Source organism: Semicossyphus pulcher, unplaced genomic scaffold (assembly GCF_022749685.1).
Source record: "Semicossyphus pulcher isolate SPU_LCO1_2020_fin unplaced genomic scaffold, fSemPul1.0.p SCAF_5, whole genome shotgun sequence".
Classification (NCBI taxonomy): Eukaryota; Metazoa; Chordata; class Actinopteri; order Labriformes; family Labridae; genus Semicossyphus; species Semicossyphus pulcher.
Window position 1 is genome coordinate 20,657,959 of NW_027211726.1, and position 23,069 is coordinate 20,681,027.

At 41.3% G+C, this 23,069-nt stretch overlaps 1 protein-coding gene across 1 annotated transcript in view; it reads left to right on the forward strand.

The window, feature by feature from the left end:
• adgrb2 (adhesion G protein-coupled receptor B2) overlaps window positions 1–23,069 on the forward strand; it is a 258,721-nt gene that overhangs the window by 131,502 nt on the left and 104,150 nt on the right. The window contains exons 5-9 of the mRNA XM_069681026.1: window positions 13,999–14,163; window positions 15,928–16,092; window positions 17,339–17,440; window positions 21,291–21,397; window positions 22,426–22,620. Coding sequence (XP_069537127.1) covers window positions 13,999–14,163; window positions 15,928–16,092; window positions 17,339–17,440; window positions 21,291–21,397; window positions 22,426–22,620 — 734 coding nt within the window. The remainder of the gene's footprint in view (window positions 1–13,998; window positions 14,164–15,927; window positions 16,093–17,338; window positions 17,441–21,290; window positions 21,398–22,425; window positions 22,621–23,069) is intronic.

The following is a 23,069-nucleotide window of genomic DNA, read 5'->3' on the forward strand; positions in this document are numbered from 1 at the left end:
TAGCTCTGGAGGGGTGTAGTGGCACTCCAGGGATTGCCTGAATGGGATCACGTCAAATTCAAGTAGACTGGGAATGTGGGGGCGGTTGCACGACGACATTAAAGTGTTTAATGAACACGATGTAAAGATTTTACTTAATTTAGGGTAGAATGGGGAGTCATGCAAATAGAGCATAGGACATACAGGCAGACACAACACATAGAGGAGACTGCAGTGACTTTGACTTCAGTTCCAGCTCCAAAACACCAATTTGTACCTAAAAAAACTACAATATACAAAAATAACACTATCTGCCAGAAGGCTTGCTGGAAAATAAAATGCTTATTATACATTTTGACACCACTCCAGTTTTCATGTTTTATAGTTGAGTACATGCATACACATGTATTCATGAGCTGTTCCCGTCAAAGCTGCTGCTCAGAACGTGACGGCCACTCGCGCCAACTTCCTGATTCATCCGCAAGATCTGCTCATAAATGGTTTTAACAAACATCCTCCATTCTGTTTTATATGCATTTACTCCCAACCACAAATATGCAGCACACACAGGCGAGAGTCAACACTCGCTTTCGCAGTTTCTCCCAAAGCATCCTGAGCTGGGGAGAATGTAGTCTGCATACTTAAGTGTTTGCTAGAATACTCGATTCTGCTTTTTCACCATTTATTTCTGTTTGTGTACAAGTTGGGGCTTAGAAATATGGGTGTGTTATGAGCGTGAGTGTGGGTGGATGTGTCTCTGGGCGCATCTCCGTGCATGCTTTTATGTGCGTCTCTACGAGTTAGAGAACATCAAAGAAGAGTAGCATGGACATAAAGCCAATGAAGTGAAAGTAGACAATTTAGGAGTTTTAGCCATGATAGAACTGGGAGAAAAACTACAGATAATCAATTTTAAGTAATGGTGTAGCTCTTGACAAAGCAAACGAGGCAGTAATTGGTCGGGCAAATTAACTTTTTTTTAATGGGGAGGGGGGGTATGCGCTGAAGTATATAAGGCTTTCATGCCCCAAAGCGTGCAAAGTAAAGAAGTACCCCTACTTCTGTTCTACTTAGCTTCTGCTCATTTACCATAGATTCAGTGACATTTAAAACATGGGAGTGGAACAATGGTGCATTATGAATACAGTGCGTCTGGGTCAGCGCGTGGTCAAACGCTGCGACACCACACTTCCAGTGACCATTCAAGCAAGAGGGTGCATGCAAGGATGCGTTTATGGTAGACTTGTGCAGATGGCAAACACACAGAAACTTAAACACGCACATGGTTTTAAATAAGCAACCATGCTGTGCTGTGACCTTAGATGATACTGCTGTTAATGATGTAGATATCATGCATGTGTCAAAATAGAACATACAGCAAGATTAAAAGTAGCTGTCTTCATGCAGAATGCATTATTATATGAATGCCTAAGTATATCTAATAATTGCGTTGGTTTCTTCTGCAAGTGTGTGAGTGTGCATATTGTCGAAGGACGATGAGCCCAGACATTTTATCTCGTCTTATCTGCGCTTACTTGAATTGCATCAGAAATCCTTTCACATTTTCCAGCTCCACATTTTTTATCTGCCTCTTACAAAGCTGACTTTCGGGGGTTCATGAACTTGATCTTGTGACCGGGTGTTTCGCAGATCTGTCACAGTGTGGTCTGATCAGCACTGATCACTTTATGTAATGTTTTATTCTTTTTTTTCCCTGCTGTAAACACGCTCTTTTTCACCTCCCTCTGTGACTGCAACATTAATGGGAAAAAGCTCCCTTTAATGTGCACCGTTGGACTAAAAGATGCGCTGTATGATGTTTATGTAGTGTTTGGTGTCATGAAAGACAAAGGTGGATCTAATTTCCCTGTGATGCTTTATTTGATGGAAATATCACTTGGTTGGATGTGTTTATGGCTGGTGTAATACAATCGTAATCTAAGTACTTTTCCACTACCCCCCCCCCCCCCCCCTTGTGCCTATCTCCAATTGATAATTTCTCCTTTAAATGTGTCTCAGTCAGAAGCTGCTTCAAGCTCGCGTTTATAGACGAATTGATCTGCTTTGCGCAGTCAGACTTCAGATACACTTGTACTGAGTTTGAAAGATGGAGATTCGATTTGGATGAATAAGTAATGTCTCACAAGCAATCCTGTTTTATGGCAGTAAGAAAAGATTATGCTAAATAACAGAACTCTTGCTGAATTGTATTTGTTTTGCTTGTTATTGTATAAAGTTCTGCAGTCTCCTGAGAAAGTTTTGCAATTTAGACTCGGATACCCGCAAGAAATGCGCTGACACTTTGAGCGTGCCGGTTCTATTTTATTATTATTATCATGATTTATTCAATTGAACATTTGGAAGTAAGTGTCGTTTCATGTTTGATCCTAAAATATTTCAGCTGACATACTTCAGCATACTACATCAGCCACCAGCTGCATTAAAATACCACTTCTTAATTCAGTGACATCCAAAACAAGTTTGAGTGCAATCTTCCTCCTAATGACTAAGGAACTACTCGCTAGTTTCTAATTTGGTAGCAGTCGAAACTCGTGGGAAATATCTAAGCTACTGTTGCTAGTTCTTTACAAAGTGTGTTTTAAAACTAACAACTTAAAACAGTAATAAAACTAACAGCCAACCTTTTGTAAATGCAAGTATGGCTTCATTTGATATGCATTGTGTTTTAGAGTGTTCTAATATCAGCACAGCTGTGATTATCTGCGGCCTCGTGCCTACGACCGAATCCCAGCCGTGCTGATATTCAGTACAACATCACAACCTTGATAGTGATATAGCTTTTATACAACAGTTATACAAGCTGCAAATAGTAGTAAAAAGTAACAATAAACAACATAACTTTTTGTTCCACAACTTAACTGAAACTGGACGTTTGTTGCTAAGCAACCCAAACATTCTCCTGCACTCTGTCTACGGGTTGCCAGCTGTATTTCATCATGTACATTTGTCTGTATGTTTTAAATTGTATCATCAACCAGTAAAATAAGAGTCTGCTGTGCGATTCAGGTGTACCAGCGTCATTAATGTTGACATACACGGTCTGCTGTAATGTTAATTAACAATATTCAGAACACCTGGCTGAGGCGGAGTGATACAGAGAGTGAAAAGTCCCATTGATGTTCTCTAGCTCGCTATTACTCATGGAATGCCTCTTGTTCAAGCAGATTGCTTGGTCAGAACTAACTGTTGTACTGTATAAGATGCCAATATTACCATTAAGCTAACTTAGCTTACAATGTAACCTAGCTTACAATGTTACAGTGTAAGCTAGGTTAGCCTACGCTTCTTGCATAATTTGTAGAAATTGATGTGTATGGTGTAATGGGGGGTGATATTACATTAAACATCAAAGTATTGTTTCATATATTCCCACCACATTAGATGTTAGCAAGCTAATGTTAGCTTTGTCAGTTATTTCTGTTAGCTAGCAAACAGTCATAGCAGTTGGTGTAATGGTTATTTTTCAGCAGCTAATCTCTATGTAAGAACTTGTTTAATTTAAGATGTCTTTATGCCTCTACCTAGCTAACACTTACATTATACTTAGGCTCTGTTTTAAACTTGAGAGCAGCTGGCAAGGTGCACAAATTAGCTTACTTGTGAAGCTTTTTTAACAGTACAGTAACAATTAGCAACACAAATGTTTGTCAGTGAATACAGTCCTGATTTTTTTGCAGCATATAGCCGCTTAGCAAAGCTGCTTAAAGAAACATGGATTGTTTTGCGGAATTCAAGGATGTCTCACTATTAGAGCCCGACCGATGTTGGATTTTTGGGGCTGATGCCGATTCAGATATTAGGAAGTTAAAAAATTCCGATATCGATATATCGGCCGATATATTCAAATATGTTCAAAATGTATCTGAAATTAAAATATTGAAATTCCAAATCTGAAAAGTTATTGTCACATTGTCACATACAAAATTCAAATAAAATAGTGTTTCTGTAGCAACTTTAATAGCACTAAAATAAAAAATCTAATTAAATAGAAGTGAGTATAACAAAAACACACAAGTTGGAACAAAAATGATTTTCTTGTTTTGCCCACCTTCACACAGCTGCTGAAGATAAAAGTCACTAAACACAGAACAGCTCATTTGACAGACTGATACTGTTAATAATAGTAATAAAAGGCTTAATGAGCAGGATTTTCCATATTAAATATTCCCTATTAATCAACATAATAATCCAGGAGAAGTGTGAGCTGGTGTCTGCATCTGCAGAGGATCTGCCCTCCGTCTGTGTTGCTATTCTTATTATTCTGCTCTGTTTGGGACATTTTGGACGATCTATGGACTGTCTATCGTGGGGCAGCGGTCTGGAGCTCAGCCAACAGTCCGCAGGTCGTGACTCAATCAAAACGTAACATGATGGTGACATAGCTGTCTCTCTGCTCTCTGTCTGTAACACTGTGATATCGTAACTTTAACATCTTTATGAGACGTGAAAGGGACTTCACAAAACCTCTTCATTTGCAGTTCTGTGAGTAAGAACAGTCCGCGCGCGTGTGTCTGACTGCTGTAAGGAGCTGCAGGTGTGACGGAGGGCGGAGTAGACCGATACACGCCGAAACCAATATATCTGCGAAGTGCGAATATCGGCCGATATAATCGGTTGACCGATAAATCGGTCGGGCTCTACTCCCTATTTACCAGCTCCCCAAATCTCTGAACTTTTTAATACCACCATCTTCTCCCCCACTCTCAGCCTTCTCCTCCTGCTCCTCTGAGCCTTCCTTCACAGAGTAGACTTAATTATTTATCGCCATGATTTATTTAGCTTTGCTCAACACAGGACCAGCAATCTCCATCTTGCCGTCTCAAACTTTCTCCCCCTATCTCCCTCCCTCTGCTCCTCGCTGCTCTCTGTATCTTGCTTTCTATCTTTCCTCCTCCATCTCTCCAAATCGGCTTCACTCTCTTTCCACCGTCTCTTTCAACAAGCTTAATCTCTGCTGGTTTCTAGCTGAAGACGCCTGCATCTTCAAAATAACCTCCATTTCTTCTTTGCCTCTGTTTTTCCTTTCAAAACTTTTTAGCTCACATCTTTGTGTTCTTTCAAATGGTTTTCATGTTCATCTGTTATTTTACCCCCTCTTGACACTCATTAACAAAACCTGCCCTTCATCTTTTCTTACTTTGGAGTCTCCTGTTGATCATTTCCTAAGTTCTTTTCCTCTTAATATCTGTCTTCCATCCCTATTCCCTCTAATCTTAGGTCAGACATCAACAAATGATTTTGGCAATTATTTTTGCACATGTGTTTGTGCATATGTGTGTCTTTCCTCTTACATGGCACGATCTGCCACTGTCACATAGCTCATATACAGATCAAGTACCACAGGCGTTCAATAAGGCAGCATCACACGAGTAGTCTGAAGTCACGTTCATTATCTGCAAAGTTTTTGTGCGAGTCCACGGCTCATTTATTCTGCTTTGATTTATTTCCACTGCATCTGTTGCTGAAATGGGATGAGAGCGCAGTAAAGACGGAAAAAAAGGGAAGAAGGGGGCCAAAAAAAAATAGCAACATTTTTAATATTTTATATGGTTTTTGAAGTGTTTGAAGTCTTTGGATCCTTTGGTTCACTAACTGAAAGCTCTAATAATTTCAGAAGCAAACTTACCACATTCATTTCCTGCTCACGACTCGAGCTGCATAACTGCATGACTTCAAATGTCCATTCCTAACCTCCATTTTCTTTCATGTAGCAACATGTAAGTACGGCTTCATTCTCAGTGTTTCTTTTCCTTTGTAATGCTGTTGGAGAGGTCAAAAGGTCAACTCCTTCATGTTTTTTTTTAAGGAATGTGCCAAGCCTCATTTAATATCTCATGTTTTCTCTCATTCTCTAACCCTCTTGCCTGCAATGGGATGCTCCCCTCCTGCCCTCCCTCCTTCCCTCATTCCTCATCCCCATGTCGTGTGTGTTTGTGCGTATGTTTAGTGCATGGGCTATGGGAGGAGTGGTCGTTATGGAGTCTGTGCTCCGTGACCTGTGGGCGGGGCTCCAGGACGCGAACCAGGAAGTGTGTGAACGGAGGCGGGGCCTTGGCTTGTGGACGGCCCGAGATTCAGACCAAACTCTGCAACATAGCAGTGTGTCCTGGTTAGTACCATCCCCATTTACATGACACACCCAGTCTCTCTCTCTCTTGACCTCTGAGCCCATTCAAGCCTGACTCTCTTTTTCTCCAAAAAAAACAAAACATTCTTGGTTACTGTCACACCTCTTTTTGTTAATGCTCTTTGATTTACATGCATTTGCATTTTATATTTTGTGTTCTTCCATTACAACTCTTCAACTCAACCAAGTGATTCCTTCCTCTGCTGAAATGTGGACCAATGCTGCATTCATGTCACATTGCATAAACAGTAATTAAGAGCAGCTGACTGGGAAAAACAAAGCCTGTCAGATTCAAATAGTTTTAAGTGAAGGATGTTGTTATTTCAGCTGCCTCTTAAATCTGCACTTGGTGAAAGATACATCAAAATATCAACAAACTGGTGGCGTCAAAAGAAGCTACTAAACCATCATTATTACTGTTCTATCTTAACATCCCATGTTGACATTAATAAAACATTTTCAGCTTAATTAAATGACTAAGTTGACTGATGTTGTTATTGGTGTTTTTATTTTGTTACCAGCCCAAACTTTTAATTCATCCACTACTTTTGGTTTATGACCAAAATAACTGAAAAACATGACGTTCCCATCAGGCTAACAACGTTTTTGTTATGCCCTAATTAGCATGTTAGCATGCCAATATACTATACTAAATACTGTAAAATCCAGAATAGCCTAAGTTGCACCGGAATATAAGATGCAGTCTGTTTTTGGGGTATCCCAGAGGGAAAAAGGTTTTCTATACATATTTATTAATAGAAACATGTATACAAGTTATTTCAACACTATTTCAATGTATTTTCATTTAAAACACAAACAAATTACAGCCTACCATCTGTTTTCGCCGTATAGAGTTTGCAATCCTGCTAGCTACCAGTGCTGTAGCTAGCAGTAGCTGGCAGTCTACGGTAACATTGATTGTTGTGAGGGTAGTGGCTGCAATGACGATCATGTCGGAGCATGTCCGTGATGAAGCGTTAGCAACAATTAAGTTAGCTTAAAACAGCGAGGAAAACAGAAAACAGCAATGCAGCATATTGTAAAATAGGAGACGTAGCGGTTTTGACCCGGAAACAGTTTAATGCGGAGATGGGACATCACCACTTAACAACTGACAACTTAGCTAGATTATAGCGCCATCATCTGGGTAAAATACCGTAACACAATAACATACCTCTCTGCATTTTATAATGGTCAATTGGTTGCACCGGTAAAGGCCACAGCCCGCTTTTTAGATGAAAATAAATATTTATAAAAAGTGCATCTTATTTACCGAATTTTACAGTATGTAAACATGGTTAACATTAGCCAGCTGAATCATTTTGTTAGCATTGTCATTGTGAGCATATTAGTATCCTGGCATTAGCATTTAGCTTATGAAGCAAATTTAAAAAATAATGTTTGACCAAAATGCTGTACAGTCAAACATAATAAAAAAAACAAAAACAAAACACTAACACCAATTTAAAAACAACAGGACAATAAAAAAGTGTTGGGACCTGTAGGAAAGGAGAAGGAATAAAAAGCCAAGGAATTTGATTTTAAAACGGGCAGTGTGGGGGACAGCCGAACATGCTTTCCAGAGCTGCAACTGCAAAGGCTCGGTCACCCCTGAGCTTCATCTTTGACCTTGGGACAGCCAGAAGAAACTGGCCTGTAGAACTGAGTATCCTTGATAAAAGACGCGGTTCAACTAGCGTAGTCCTGTTTTTCTTTTCAACAATTTCTATCTTCCTGTAGAGCATTTGGTGTCGTACAGAGGAGCTACACTGTATAATTTCACCTGTTTTCACTTGTTTTTAAATTCCTACAAGGGAGCACATGTCAATAATTTAGTCTTTATTTCCTTTTAAACAACTTGGAATAATGCATGAACACCTTCAATTGCTCACTTTTTATTGCTCTCCCTCTTCTGCTGACGTGGCACGAATGCAGCATAATCCCGACCTCTCCTGCCTCCTTACATTCACTGCATTTACTCCTTACTAGAGTTTCCAGCTCCATGTTCATCCCTGGTCAGCCATGGACTCGTGCCCACTTTCAGACACTCTCACTCAGCCGTCCTGAAGGATCAGAGCGTGGCAAAGCCCTTTAGGTTGGACTTCGACTCTTCCATGGTTGGCTTGGTTTAGATTGCTGAGCGGTTCTGCCGTGGAGCTCTCAGGTTATTGTCTCTGAGATTACCTGTTAGGCCTATACCTTGTCAAGAACAGCTTTAAGTCACCAGTGCAGCCCCATCTAATTCTAGTGTCAAGGCTACCTCAGGACTTTATTCCAATCTGGCTCAGACTGTCCAGCTGAGACATCTTTATCAGGCTGCCGTTGGAGTGGAATAGGGACGTCTCAATGGACGAGACCGAAGAAAAAGTGGGGCACATTTTAACCAACAATTACTGGAGCCTATCACTTTCTATATTGAGACGTCCTGATAAAAATAGCCTACTCAAATCTAACTTCAGGTTGTGCATCATCACTGTGCAATTTTATTTTCCTATTTCAAGTGTTCCTTTAGAAAACGTCTTACTTTGAAGGGATTGACATTAGAAAGGAGTATTCATTTCAGCGATTTAATTTGTGCCGTGCTTTCTGCGTCGGCGGAATATAAATAGTTTGTGCATAACATTGGACATTAATGGATGTACAGACATTAAAACATCAGACGGCTTATAACAAAATTGGTAACTGCTGTTTTTTTGTTTTTTTCTCACCCAATTGATGTTAGTCCAAGCGAGAGTGTGTGTGCTCGAATGGTATGTAATTACTCACAGGCTAAGCAATTATCACAGGGTAAGTGCTTTTTATTTATCATAGCTAAGGGGAAAAAATCCTCTCTAATTTCCCTTTGGTAAATGATACGTGAATGTATGTGCATGTTGCTGGAGACTATCTACACTTCAGCCACCCACCTTTTATCATTATTTGTCTTTTTATGTCTTCAAAGCAAAGGTTTTATCCGGTTAATATTCAAATAAAAGAAAACTGTCCCCGTTCCCAAAGCAGCTACAAACTAGTGTCTCAAAGAGGGAGGAATAGGGAGACGCTGAAATCCAAAGTATGGCCTCCAGGATGTTTTGCCATGCTGTTTTGGGAACAGTGATGGAAGGGAGAGGGTTTGGGAGAAAAGGGGTGGGCTCGTCCTTCAAGGGCCTTAAGGAAATCTGTGTATTTGTGTCTTCATATGCTTTATGTGTGTGTGAATCTATCACAACAGATCCAGCGTGCTTTCAAGAGTTCAAAGGCAATAGGCCTTTTGAAATTATGAATACCAGCACGGGCCTTTTGGCACAAACGGCCACGCATAGAAAATAGAGCTTTGATGGATCTTGTCTATTTGTGTATGTGTGTGCTGAATGTGTTTGTGTGTGCATTTATATGCTTGTTGTTGTATAATTATATCCCTTTACCATTTAACACTCTCTCTACTATCTATAATTCAGGAGGTTAAACCAGTGTAAATTGACTCTTACCTATCTTCACAGTGGTTCGTCTCTTATGTAGGCTCATGCGAAGCTAACACATCAAACCCATGCATATGCAGGCAGAGCTCCAAATATTTATGGCTGCTGTCACATCAAATTAAGACAATCAACAGTCATACATAAATGTTTTATTTGATGCAATCAGAGCTTATAGAGCTAATTTCAATAACTGACAGGCATACGTGTGTAGGCAGAGAGCTGGCTCCAAATTCGATCTATTTTTTTGTCTCTATACAGTCGGTGTACAATAAAGAATACACAGGCATTTATGGCTGGCGGGGTCTGCCATGCTACCTGCCTACTTTGTTATAATCGATTAAAACAAGTATTTTTATGCTTATTTGTGGACAGGGTACTTTATTTTTGCAGAGAACGGTCTGCATATACTTTTGACTCTGTCTAGCAGTGCTAATTTTGGCAGCTTTTTTAGATTTAGTCTTCCCACGAAAAAGGCTTAATAGCTTTAGTCATGTTTTAGTCATTTTTACCCTTAGTCTAACCCTTTGGTCGACCACAACTCAAAACGTTTTAGTCCAGTTTTAGTCAGTAAAAAGTCATCACATTTTAATCATTACTTTTAGTCAATACATTTTCTCTCTTGAGAAAATATGACCCCCCTCCACTCTCCCTCTGCTCGTTTTTACCTGTTTGTTTCAGGTAAAATTAACACTTTAAATTTTAGCAGATCATTCATACAGTAAATTAACAGTCTGACTGAAGCAGACAGACGACGATCGCTCCTTTTTGTGCGGAAGAAGCGTCAAATGACGCGAAAAATGGGCCCTTGTTCCGTGAGCACGCTCAGAGCATGAATCAGAGAAAGATCACAACCACCTTCCTGATAGCCGTTATCTTTAACCAGTATTCCCAGTTACAGGAATGAATTGCTTGTATTTTGACAGACAGATTAGACACACAGTGGGGAAAGAATCATGGACATTAAATGTCCGACAGCTCAGAACGAACATTTTTTATGATCGATCTATTTTTAGCTCATCAACGTCTCGTCTTTGTCATTAAAAAAAGATTGACAAACATTTTTCGTAATTATTTTCTTTGATAAAATTAACACTGGTGTCTAGCTTCACTTGCATGGATTTTACATGCCGTCATTTCTATGGCTGTTGATTAAAACTATTAAATGTTATAGTTTACCTCATGCACGATTTATCCTGTAAATGCATTAGTTATTTATTTTACTCACACTAAAACAAGCTTTTTAATACCTCCTCTTTTATAATATACTTTTGTCCAATAATGTAAGAATTTAATTTTAAGTGCTTTGGAAACAATACAAAGATCAGGAAAGTCTAAAAACCAAGGGTTTTATTTTGTTCAACTTTTGGGAGCGGTTTCAGACTCGTCACTTTAATCACTCCGGATTGGACTTGGAAAAAGTCAAGTTCGCTTTTTAAATCCTTGTCCGAGCTCACTCCGTGTAACAACCAACGCAGTGTTGGCCTCGGCTAGTTGGAACATTGTACGAGTTGCACACACAGTGTGATTGACCACATCACCAAGGAGAGCTGGCAATGCTTTCCCACTTGGGAGAAGCAGACAAATACACTTACTGCGCTGTATTTCACTTTCTCTCTTCCTCAAAGCCCCTGTGTGTACAACGTGTTGCCTCAATACATCATTCTGAGCTCAAAGTTCTCACTTTGAATCGGTATTCTTGTTAATACGGTGACAAATGGGCAGCTACTGTACTGCCCTAGAGCCTACACACTATATCAATGCAGCATTTTGTGTGAGTCGAACACTGTAAAGACTGATCCCTGCTCTTTTGCATATCATATTAGATGTTAGCATAGCGCTAACTTTATGCATTCCAGACATTTTCAAAGACACTTGCTGTAACTTTTAAAGCAAACACAATGATTTATTTGTAGCACAGAGAAGTTATTAGACAAAAAATATGACATCCGCTTGGCTTGACTGAAGGTTACATTAACGTGACTGAAAAATAATCACACTCAATTAGTTTTATCCCAAATTAAAGCTGCACCACGCACTATTTTTAAATTAACAAATAATTCATTGACTTTGTAATGAGAAAGCTTTTTCTTGTAGTTGTAAAGCCGCAGAGGATTATCACCCAGCTACCCTCTCCTTAGCTGTGTGAGGCGTTTGACTGTCTGCTGTTTTGGTATTACAGTCATTAAAATCACTGTTCTGATATATTTTATTTAGCAGCAGGTAGCTTTTTTTTTTAAAGCAAAACTGTCCTGAGAAAACCTCTTGATGCTACCTGCCTAGCACTTAAGAGCAGACAGACAAAGTAGCAACTAGCTCTTTGAGACACTGGAGCAATTAGCCGTTAAAGAGGCAGGTATTTCCCTCTAGACCTTGTACAGAACAAAACAAGCCTTAAATGGAAAATGAAAATTAGACTCTCTTTCATTGAGTCGCTAGAAGCATGACTTCCATGCTAAAGAGCGAAGAGTGCTGCATGTGTACAAAAGGCCATTTTTTCCCTTTAAATGTTTGCTCTATCACCTTAGTAGGGTTAACACAGGGCTGAATGAACAGTTGGGTAGATTTTAGAGGCGTTCTGTCATCAAACATAACTCTTTGTTCAGAATTGTAAAAGTTCTAACTGTGGGAAGAAGAGAAAGTACAGCTCAAGTCCATGCTAGTAATCCAACTGGAGGCAACACAGTTGTTTTTCTTTGTAAAAGCCACCGCTGCCAACTGAAGGAGGAATTGTTTTATTACTCAATTCCAATTATTACCTCCAGAAATGGGTTTGTGTGACAGTTACAGAGACATTTTTTTACAACAATTAAATGTTCAGTATATTTAATTGCTCTGTAAACAAAACCCTGAATGGTTTGACAATATTACAATAAGAGCCAAAGTTAAAACTGCCTCTTTAATAGAAATCCCCCTTAAAGTTATAATCTCAAAGATCTCAGTTTTGTTCTCTTTGGCGGCACCTCTGGCAATAAACAGTAATTGCGGGAGCACACTTCCCAGATATCCAGACAGTGTCGCTTGTGTGACGTCCACGGTCGGCTCCGGTTGTAACTCTTGATTTTCCTCGCTGACGGTCTCTTTCGTTTTTAGACTGTTTGCCTTCATCTGAGCGTCGAATTTGTTTCTTTTTCTTTGGATTTTCACTTATTTCTGAAGTTGTGTCTGTAGTCAGCAATCTTTTCTTTGTTTGTTCAGCCATAGTAGATTACTGTTTACTCGCAACACTTATAGAGACCGGAAAAGCAGCCGTGTAGCTCCGCCTCCCCTCTCTGGCAGACCAACAACTGCTGGGTGATGGAAAACGCGTCACTAACTGGGCGCCGCTTGTGATTGTTTTCCATGAAAGTCGCCACCGACACCCAGTCTGTAATACTGCAAATGCAAAGGCTTTCATCAGTGGGCCATAGGCTCAATCACCATTGTGTTACCTCATATGACGTTAGATAGTGAATTAACAGACATTTGTTGAAATGAAAATCTTTGAGATTATTACTTTATAACAATTAAAACGAGAAACAACTGAAACAATGTGATATGGAGTCCTTTTTCCACGTATAAGTCGACATGGTCACAGGTTGGTAATTGCTTCTTACCAAGAACATTAAAGAAACACATATTCACTGATGTTATTAGTCACAGATCTTCATCTTCTCTTTCCGCAGTAGAACACTGTGTTCTTTCCTCTGAAGCCGATCCTTAAAATTGTCTAAACCATTACCTGCTTTGAAGCTGATGGAATATGAGAAATCTTTGATAACATGCTAGTCTATAAATTATTAACCTGCCTGTTTTTGATTATCCCAGTTATTGCATTTTAGGTCTCTCATTTGATAACTGAATTACTCATGCAAAGCTCCTTATAACAGGGGACAGTGGGGGCTTTGATTAAACCTGTGCATGTAATCGGCCAATTTGAAATTCACGCATTGTCTGACATGATGGTACTGATTGTTTTTCTTCCTCCTTCTGCACAAACACCAGTCAAGAGTTGAAATGTGCCTCCTCTCTAATAACACTTTGAAGGAGAATCCAGCTGACTGTACTCTGTGTGAACTCTTTAAAAGAATGCATAAAAGGAATTCTAATCAGCTATTTCCTAGATTGAAATATTTAAAATGTCTATAGAGCCATGAAGTGTTGTTTGTTGCTATTTATGGAAAAACAAATACCCTCTGTAATTTATTTGTTCTCCCTCCTGACTCATTCTATACTCTGTTTACTTGAAGCCCACTCACTTCCTCTGTTCTGTCTCTTCTCCCTTTGCACCTGTCTTCCTCCCTCACATCCTCCTTCCCATCCTTCAAAAATCTGAATCAATTTGCCCCGATTTCCCCGTGTCTCTCAAAATCTACTTCCTTCCACTTTCACCCATTTCCCCCTGTCTCTCCATATCTACCTCCATCCCTCCTGCAGTCGAGGGCCAGTGGTTGGAGTGGGGGCCGTGGTCGAGGTGCAGCGTGACCTGTAACACGGGGACGCAGCAGAGGCAGAGGCGCTGCAGTGCGTCGGTGCACGGCTGGGCTGAGTGCAAGGGCCCCCATCAGGAGAGCAGAGATTGCACCAACCCTTCCTGCGGCGGTAAGGCTTTCAAATGAATGCTTAGTATTCACACTCGCATGCTCTCAAATGTCATTATGCAGACATGAACCATGCATTATCTAAAGGTATCTATATAGTCTTCTCCGATTCTTGTTTCAAATGCGAGCTATTTGTGGGTTTGAATCCAGTTTGGCTGTTTGATTGGCTTCTATGGTGGCCCTGGAGGACAAAAGAACTGGTGTGTTTTAATGAACCTGGCCCCAGAATCAGACTTTATTATAAACCACAAAAAAAAAAAGCCTTGCAGTCTCGACTCAACCGGTGAAGACAGTTTTCTTTGCCACTGTTGCCAAGTGCTTATTCTTGGTCGATTAATGTTGGGTCTCTGTAAATAATGTTACAAGGAGTATGGTGTTGTGATTTGGCACTTAAAGAGGGGGTATTATGCTGTGTCATATTTTAAGACCTATATATGTTACAATGTTGGATGTCCAGACTAAACGTGGGTGAAGTTTGAAATCTCTAGGTAAATGTATTTTGGAGTAATCCCCTGCTAAAAACGTCTCAGGCTGCAGGCTGCTGTGAATGCCAGGTTTCAGACAGACTTCTCCACACGCTTCCCTTTGTGATGTCACAAAGGTGAGGAACTCTATAGCTGTGCCCCAATCCAGGGGCTGCAGCCTTCGAAGGCCGTATTTGAAGGCCGATTATGTCACAGAAGTGCGTCGAAGGCTGTCCCAATTCGAAGGCTCCTTCAGATGTGGCCGACAAATGCGGTCTCCGTTTCCAAGGCCGCGAAGGATCCATCCGGGGCATCCTTGGTGGCCCATCGTATCCCGAGATACATTGCGCGGTACTTTCAACAAAATGGCAGACTTTTAAATGGCAGAGGAATACACTTTATTGAATAGGTAGTGTTACACATGTTTAAGAAAATGAAAGGGCCCTTGAAACAAATTATCTTTAAAATAATAGGTTAACTTACACAACGTTAGTTATGCTAGCTAGTTAGCTCGCTCCTGTTGCTAGGAGACAAGAGCGGCGTTTGGTGACGCAAGGGTCGACCAGACCGTCTCATTTCAGTTCGGCTTTAACGGTCTACGCGGGCTGTGAATGGGGCATCCTCTGTGGACCGCCTCCTTTGAAGGCTGCAGCCCGTGGATTGGGACACAGCTTATATTTGGGCATCTGCCCGAAACACAGCAGAACTTCCTGCCCCTGGCACAGTTCAAGGACACACCCACCGAGCAGCTAAGTGTGCTCAACGGCTCTTGTCAATTGGGTTCAGAATGTCTTTGAGAAAGTGTTTCTTTGGCTGTGAATGAAAGAGACATCAGTGTTTATTTTTTCAACGGACGAGTGCAGCAGACATTCATTTCAGATTGAAAAAGTGAAGTTTACTTTGTGCCTACAACTTGGCCAAAGGGTAGGAGGCATGCCTCAAACACTGAGTTCTGCCCCTCGGCAGGCTTCGGAGAGCTGGCCAATCAGAAGAAAACGGGCTTGTAGAGGCGGGGTTTTTTAAAAAGACTGCTGACTGAGACGTTTCAGGGAGAGGCTGTATGAGGGCCTGCACAGAGCACCAGTGTGTTTTTTTTTTAAATTTTGCTAAGGTACTCCACAGGTATCACAGACTGAAGCTTTACGCTAGCATAACCCCCCCTTTAATAGATACAAATTGATTGATTGACAATTATATCTGTGTCAAAAAATCCCTCTTGATTTTCACATCTGCTCACATTCCCTCCCACTCTTTCTACCCGATCCCTGATATTCATTAGCGGTGTTTTGCTCCTGTTTTAGGTGGAGGTAATTGGGGCAGCTGGAACCACTGGAGTCTCTGCAGCAAAACATGCGACTCCGGTTGGCAGCGTCGCTTCAGGATGTGCGAGGGCACCGGATTACAGGGCTACCCCTGCGACGGCTCGGGGGAGGAGGTCCGCTCCTGTAATGAGAAGAAATGCCCTGGTCAGTCACTCTGTGTCTGTGTCTGTGTGTGTGTGTGTGTGTGTGTTGGCTCAGAAAATGCTGGATAACTACTGTATATGCGCTCATGTATATTTATGCTTGGAAAGTCTGCACTTTTTGTGTTCACATTTTTATCTGTGTGGCTGCATTTCTCTGCATGCCTCTCCCGGTGAATCCCTGACAGAGACTAAATAGAGTGTGTGTCTGCGTGTGTGTGTGTGTGTGCCCAATCTGCATACGTGCACTATTAGTCAGGCAGAATGGAAGTGATTCCCAGTGGTTCGCACCACAGCCAAAGGCTTTCATCGCAATTTTAGAACTGCATTCCTCTCCTTCTTTATCAGTCTCTTGTCTGCCGTCCTGTCGAGTCACATACCCATCCATCTTTACCTCTTCATTGATTTTTCTTGTCCTTGTCTTGTGGTGCTTTCATTTTATCCTCCCTGTTTACCTGAGAGATACTCCATTCCTCCTCATATCTCTCCTCTTTAACATTGTTTTTGTCGCACTAATATCACTCGCTTGCTCTCTGTACTTTCTCCGCCTGATAGAAGGAGAGATGTTCAATGTCAGAGTGTCAGCAGCTGCAGGAAACAGTGTGGTTTAATAAACATCCCTCTTGACTGACTGTGTGTGTGCGTATGAATATGAAAGCTTATTGTCCCTACAACCCTGAATGAAACACATGTACGGTCTTTAAAGTGCAGCTTCCACCCTGACCCCTTTGTTTTGAGTAGCTCTCAAGCCGCTTTTACACAAGGCGAGGATCGGGTCTGTTGGCATTGCAGGGGGAAAATCATATCATATTTTCTCTCTTTCTGCATCTCTCTATTTTCGCTCTCCGTCCCTCTTCATCTTCCTGCATCGCCTCTGCCAACACTCGTCTGCCCCCTCGGAATATCTTCAGAGCACTCTCCCCCGTTTTTCATCAGGGTTATGAAAGAGAGGGGGGGGATGGGGGACAGATGAATAAAGAGAGGGAGTAAGATGAAGAGGGAATGAGATACTGTACTGAGGCAGTGACACTGACAGAGAGCACACAGAGCAATGTACAAGGGAATAAGATTGGGAGCTGCTGTAGGAGAACATTGATTTGAATCTTGTTTTTTGTGCTTTTCTGACTTTTTTTCTGCTGGCGATGTATGCGTCTGTGGGAGCATGTGCGTGGGGATTTTTCTTTTACTGTGTGCCTGTAAGAATACGCTTCATTACACTTTTTCTGTGTGTTTCTCGCCTACGTTTACAGCTCCTCATGAGATATGTAAAGATGAGCACCTTCTTGCTATGGCATGGAAGAGAGCCTCAGCTGGAGAAACTGTCTACAACAAGTGTCCAACTAACGCCACTGGTCAGTAACATGATAAGCTTTAGTCAATATTCGTTAGCCGTTAGCATATTTCAGTTACACTTGTGTGATTTAATAACAACAACCACTTAAACTGTAGCGAATTCAAGAAAGAAGCTTGGACTTGATGCGAACCAGCCATTAGCTGGCATTAGAAAATATCTAACAGTCCTTGAAATGCCTGTCCAACAGACTGTTTGTTAGCACCATAGAATTATATTAGCACCTTGGTTAGTACAGTTAGTTGTCATAAGCAATGCTGGCTAATTTAAGAGAAAGAAACTATCTACTGAAAATTCATATTCAATCCACAGAATAGGGAAGAAGAGGGAGAAAACGTCCCAATAAAAAATGCCCATTATGAGCAACAGAAGTTTGTTACTCCCACAAATGTATGTTAGCACCTAGGCATCTACGCCTATAGTTATTACCGATGACTGCATATATAGATGGGCTCCTTCTGCTCTCATTGTATGAAATTGAAGCCAAAATAGCCCCTGTGATAGACGCTGCCACCTTACGATGGTGAAGTCATTTGAAGCCAGAGCTGCGCAGTTCGGCAGGTGGAGCCGCTGTAGCCACTTCCGCTAACCAAAACACACACTAAACTTACCGAAAAAAATAGCAAAGATTCCGCACGCCGGCGTATTAAACAGCAGAACAGCTTCTCTGTGTTGGTCTGAGGTTAACGTTCACAGGTATGGAAACTTCAATGACTGTAGTGATTGTACGTTTCCTCTCGACGTTCCTCCTCTACTTTGCCAATCCAGAACAGATCGGCTGCAGGACAGGTATTTGTCAACAGAGCTGTCAATCATCCTTTTGACAGCATCAAATAACTAATAAAAAATAAACTTGTCAGAAAAATGAACACTTGGACGTAAATCAGCATGATAAGAACTAACTATAATGACAGAAACCATGTTTGAGAAAAATGTATTTGATGTGTATTTTGATTTTATAGTTTGACTCATGTCCCATCTGTTAACATGGAGGAGGCGGGCTTTATGACCTATACTGCAGCCAGGCAGCAGGGGGCGCTCAAAATGTTTTGGCTTCTCTTTAAGGGAGCTGTCGTCGTCCATCTTTTTATACAATCTATGGTTTTTACTAGCAGTGCTAGCTAAAGTAAAGACAGAAATAATCTAACTCAAAATGAATCCACAGAATATTAAAGGAGAACAAAAACTAGGAAATGTACACCACAAAAATATATGTTCAAAACATTCTGTTAGTTATTTGGGGCAGTGCCGGTTAGCTAAAGCGGGAGAAAGAATAATAATGATGCGTACTGGTAAATTTAACTTAATCTCATGAATATCCAAGTGAAGTGCGTTGGCCCCACAAATATACGTTAGCATCTGCACAGGTACAGCTACAGCAGCTACAGTTAGATAAATAGATAACAAAATAAACTCCTATTTAATCAACGGTAAATTCAAATGGAAACATACATTTCCAGCAGGAGAAACAGAACTTTGTTAGGCCCCCCGATGTTGCCACCCATAGTTAGCTTCTGCTCAAGCTAGCTACCAGGTGGGAACATTGGCAAGCTAGCCCAAGCCTGCTAACAGAACAGAGAGTACCGAAAGAACCTCATACACAGGCTCGTGAACTACAAATGTGCTGCCTCCTATTTTCAAGTAACCTCTGGAATATGGCGTGCAATAACAGCACAGCAATCATCTCATTAGTACTGAACACATCATTAAACAGCCAAATAAAATCATTATAAGGAGATACGAGCTGAATTACTCTACATGCTGTGTTTAGATTGTTGTGATGTGGTCACATGTCTGGAGAAAATATGTGCTCGGATTGATTTACAAAGGCAAAAATTAAAGCATTTCCAACTCTCGCTTTCTCCAACATCTCCCCTTAGCTCATACCGCAGATATGAATGAACCTTTTAAACTTATCACAGTAACTATTCCTAACCGCACAGTTCCTCAAACAGCTTGCTGCCTGACCTTTTTTTTCTACCTTCTAAAAGCAGAAACAAGAACAAAATTATGTCTCTTTCAGATAGTTTCTTTCTCAAAAGTCGAGCCAAGAGCAGATGTGGTTCAGAAAGCCTGCGGAATAAATGTGGTTTTACATCTTTCAAACCACGGCGCTGGCTCCCACATCAAAACATGTCTGCTTGAATCAAGTTGCCTGCCAATAAAACATTATAGCTTAAAGAACATTACAGTTAAGGTAAATCGTTGTGTTAAATTTAATTAACCAAGACACTTTACAGTTTATTTATGTCCATATTACTCATAAAAAGGCAGAGCCAGAGTCAGTAAGTGATTATTTATTTGGCTAGGGAGAAGCTTTTGTCTTAGTAAAGTACTGTATTTTGGCAGCCATTACCAGTTTATTTGTTGGCTGCCAGGTTAAAATAGCCAGGAGGTGTTAGCAGCCAACATTGTAGCCCTGCTAGAAATGAAATATTCAGCACTTTGAACTTTCCAAAATAATATTTTACCTCAGGAAAGGAAAATTCTGAAAATTGACCTCAGTTTTTACTTTTACATAAGTGTCAATACTTTAACTTTGCTGTGGTTTGCTTGTATCAATTGAAATTCTTCAAGCAGATACCTTAAATACCTCTAACCTTAATACTGTGAAAAATGGGGTCACATCTCAGTTTTAGAAATCCAGCTAGTTATATATACTCACCGGCCACTTTATTAGGTACACCTGTTTAACTGCTCGTTAACGCAAATATCTAATCAACCAATCACATGGTGGCAACGCAATGCATTTCGGCAATAAGACATGGTCACGACGATCTGCTGAAGTGAAAATGCCTTGTTGATGGCAGAGCTCGTCGGAGAATGGCAGGACTGGTTCGAGCTGATAGAAAGGCAGCAGTAACTCAAATCGCCACTCATTACAACCGAGGTATGCAGAAGAACATCTTTGAACGCACAACACATCGAAACCTTGATGCAGATGGGCTACAGCAGCAGAAGACCACACCGGGTGCCCCTCCTGTCAACTAAGAACAGGAAACTGAGGCTACAATTTGCACAGGCTCACCAAATCGGACAACAGAATGGGACAACATTGCCAGGTCTGATGAGTCTCAATTTCTGCTGCGACATTCGGATGGTAGGGTCAGAATTTGGCGTCAACAACATGAAAGCATGGATCCATCCTGCCTCGTGTCAGCGGTTCAGGCTGCTGCTGCTGGTGTTGTAACGGTGTGGGGGATATTTTCTTGGCACACTTTGGGCCCCTTTAGTACAAATTGAGCACCGTTTAAACGGCACAGCCTGCCTGAATATTGTTGCTGACCATGTCCATCCCTTTATGACCACAGTGTACCCATTTTCTGATGGCTACTTCCAGCAGGAAAACACAGCATGTCACAAAGCTTAAATCAACTAAAACTGGTGTCTTGAACATGACAATGAGTTGACTGTACTCAAACGGCCTCCACAGTCGCCAGATCTCAATCCAATAGAGCACCTTTGGTGTGTGGTGGAACAGGAGATTTGCATTATGGATGTGCAGCCGACAAATGTGCAGCAACTGCAGTGATGCTATCATGTCAATTTGAACCAAAATCTTTGAGGAATGTTTCCAGCACCTTGTTGAATCTATGCCATGAGGAATTAAGGCAGCTCTGCAAGGTGTACCAAATAAAGTGGCTGATGAGTGTATCTATTTTTGGCAGGAAAAAGAGTATGAAAATCTTTCTCCATTTCTGCCGCTTGATACTTTGGCACAGCTGCAGGTTATTCCACCTTGAATGGACGCCATATTTACAGCAGTAGATAAAGATGTATTCTTGTGTGGTTTAATTCTTAAATGTCATAAATTCCCTGTGAAGTAACTGTCCGTCTTTCTCCCTCCCTAGGATCTGCTAGTCGTCGTTGCATGCTGGACAATAATGGAGTTGCTTTCTGGGGTCCTCCGAGCTTCGCCAGATGCGTCTCACTTGACTATAGATATTTACATTTATCTGTAAGTTCCCTTTAACCACCGAGTTCTCCCCAACTCAGGAACTTTCTCCAGTGTTTCAAACTCATCTTCAGCAAGAACAAAAAAAAATGTGTTCTACTTAATTGCAGTATCGCTCTCTATCATCACTCACCTTCATCTAACCTGTCAGCCTCATTAAGGAATATGTGAGAAAGTTAAGGATCTGTTTTTTTCAAACTTCTTCCCCCTTTTCACCCATCATGCACCTTTGTTTGACTTTTTCAAACTTTCAAAAAACATTTATTCAGAATCCAGAGTGTCTTTACTCAAGGCTCGCCGGTATCTCTAATTAGCTTTTCCAGAGCTTTGCGCTCGTACTTATCAATTAATAAACATAGCTAATGAATGTGTTCATCAGCCAGACTGTTTTCCCGCTCTGTGAACTTCAACCTCTTCCCATCTCTGCGGCGAGGGCGGGAGGAGATGGCGGTCAGGGATTGTGCGTGACAGAGCTGATTGCACCGTTAGCTTGTGTTCCAACCTTTCATTAACACCAGGAGTCAATAATTAATTTTCTCTGATTGCTGTTATCTTCTGTTCTTCCAGGCTCGCTCTCTCTGTCTCTCTCCCTCCCTCCCTCTCTGTCTCTCTTGTTGCATTTCACACACACACACACACACACACACACACAAAGTCTTGCTTTCTGCATCTCTTTCTCTGAAGTGTTGAGATCCAATTTCTGCCTGAGAGTGCTGCTAGGCCTTTTTTCGCTCGACTATTTTAAGCACAAGCGCAAAAATCCAACCATGTCATATATATACTCCTGTCTTGAAACGTCCCCCTCGGCTCACATCCAAAACATTCCTGTGATTTCTTCAGAATGAAAAACATGATCCTTGGTTTGTTTGGTCTCGCCTTTTCTGACATTTTTATCAGCTACATATTTTGAATAGGAGCAAGTACACAACAGTAAGTGCCACTGGCCATGCATTTGATCATCTTGACAGCAAACCAGCAGACGTGAAACCATGAACTTTTCTCAATTTTCTCTCTCTTTCCGCACGCTGTAGTTACGAGAGCATCTCGCGAAGGGTCAGAGGACCCTGGCCGGGGAGGGCATGTCTCAGATCGTAAGGAGTCTCCTGGAGCTCTTGCAGAGGAGGAGCTACTACAGTGGCGACCTTCTCTTTTCCACGGAGATTCTGCGAAATGTGACGGACACCTTCAAAAGAGCAACCTACATCCCAGCTCCCGACGACGTGCAGGTAAGCGCATTCGCCGAGCCTTCTTTTGAAAGCCGCCTTCAAGTCACAAACCGTGCCAAACGTGCCGTCACAGACACACTCTCGCACACAGATACTATTGCAAAGCCTGCAAATTTATTCAATGTAGGAGCTCGACTTTCTGCTGCACGAGGTGTGCATAACAATGATCTACAGCTACACAGTTGCTATGGCCTCAAAGGGGTTTTTTAGCAGCGTTTTTCCCCCTTTCTCTGACTGAGGCAGGAGCATTTTGTTCTCTTACAGGCAGTCATTTAACAGCCTTTATTTTATGTTAGACACCGTCTATGTACAGGTGACTACTGTTCTAGACATGACAGTACTGCAGCAGTATTGCAGTTCATTCTCTAATAATTGGTTCTTGCAGGTTAGCTGCCAGAAAGAGAACAATGACTTTAATGTGTATGCATACAAGTAAGGTACAAAATCAT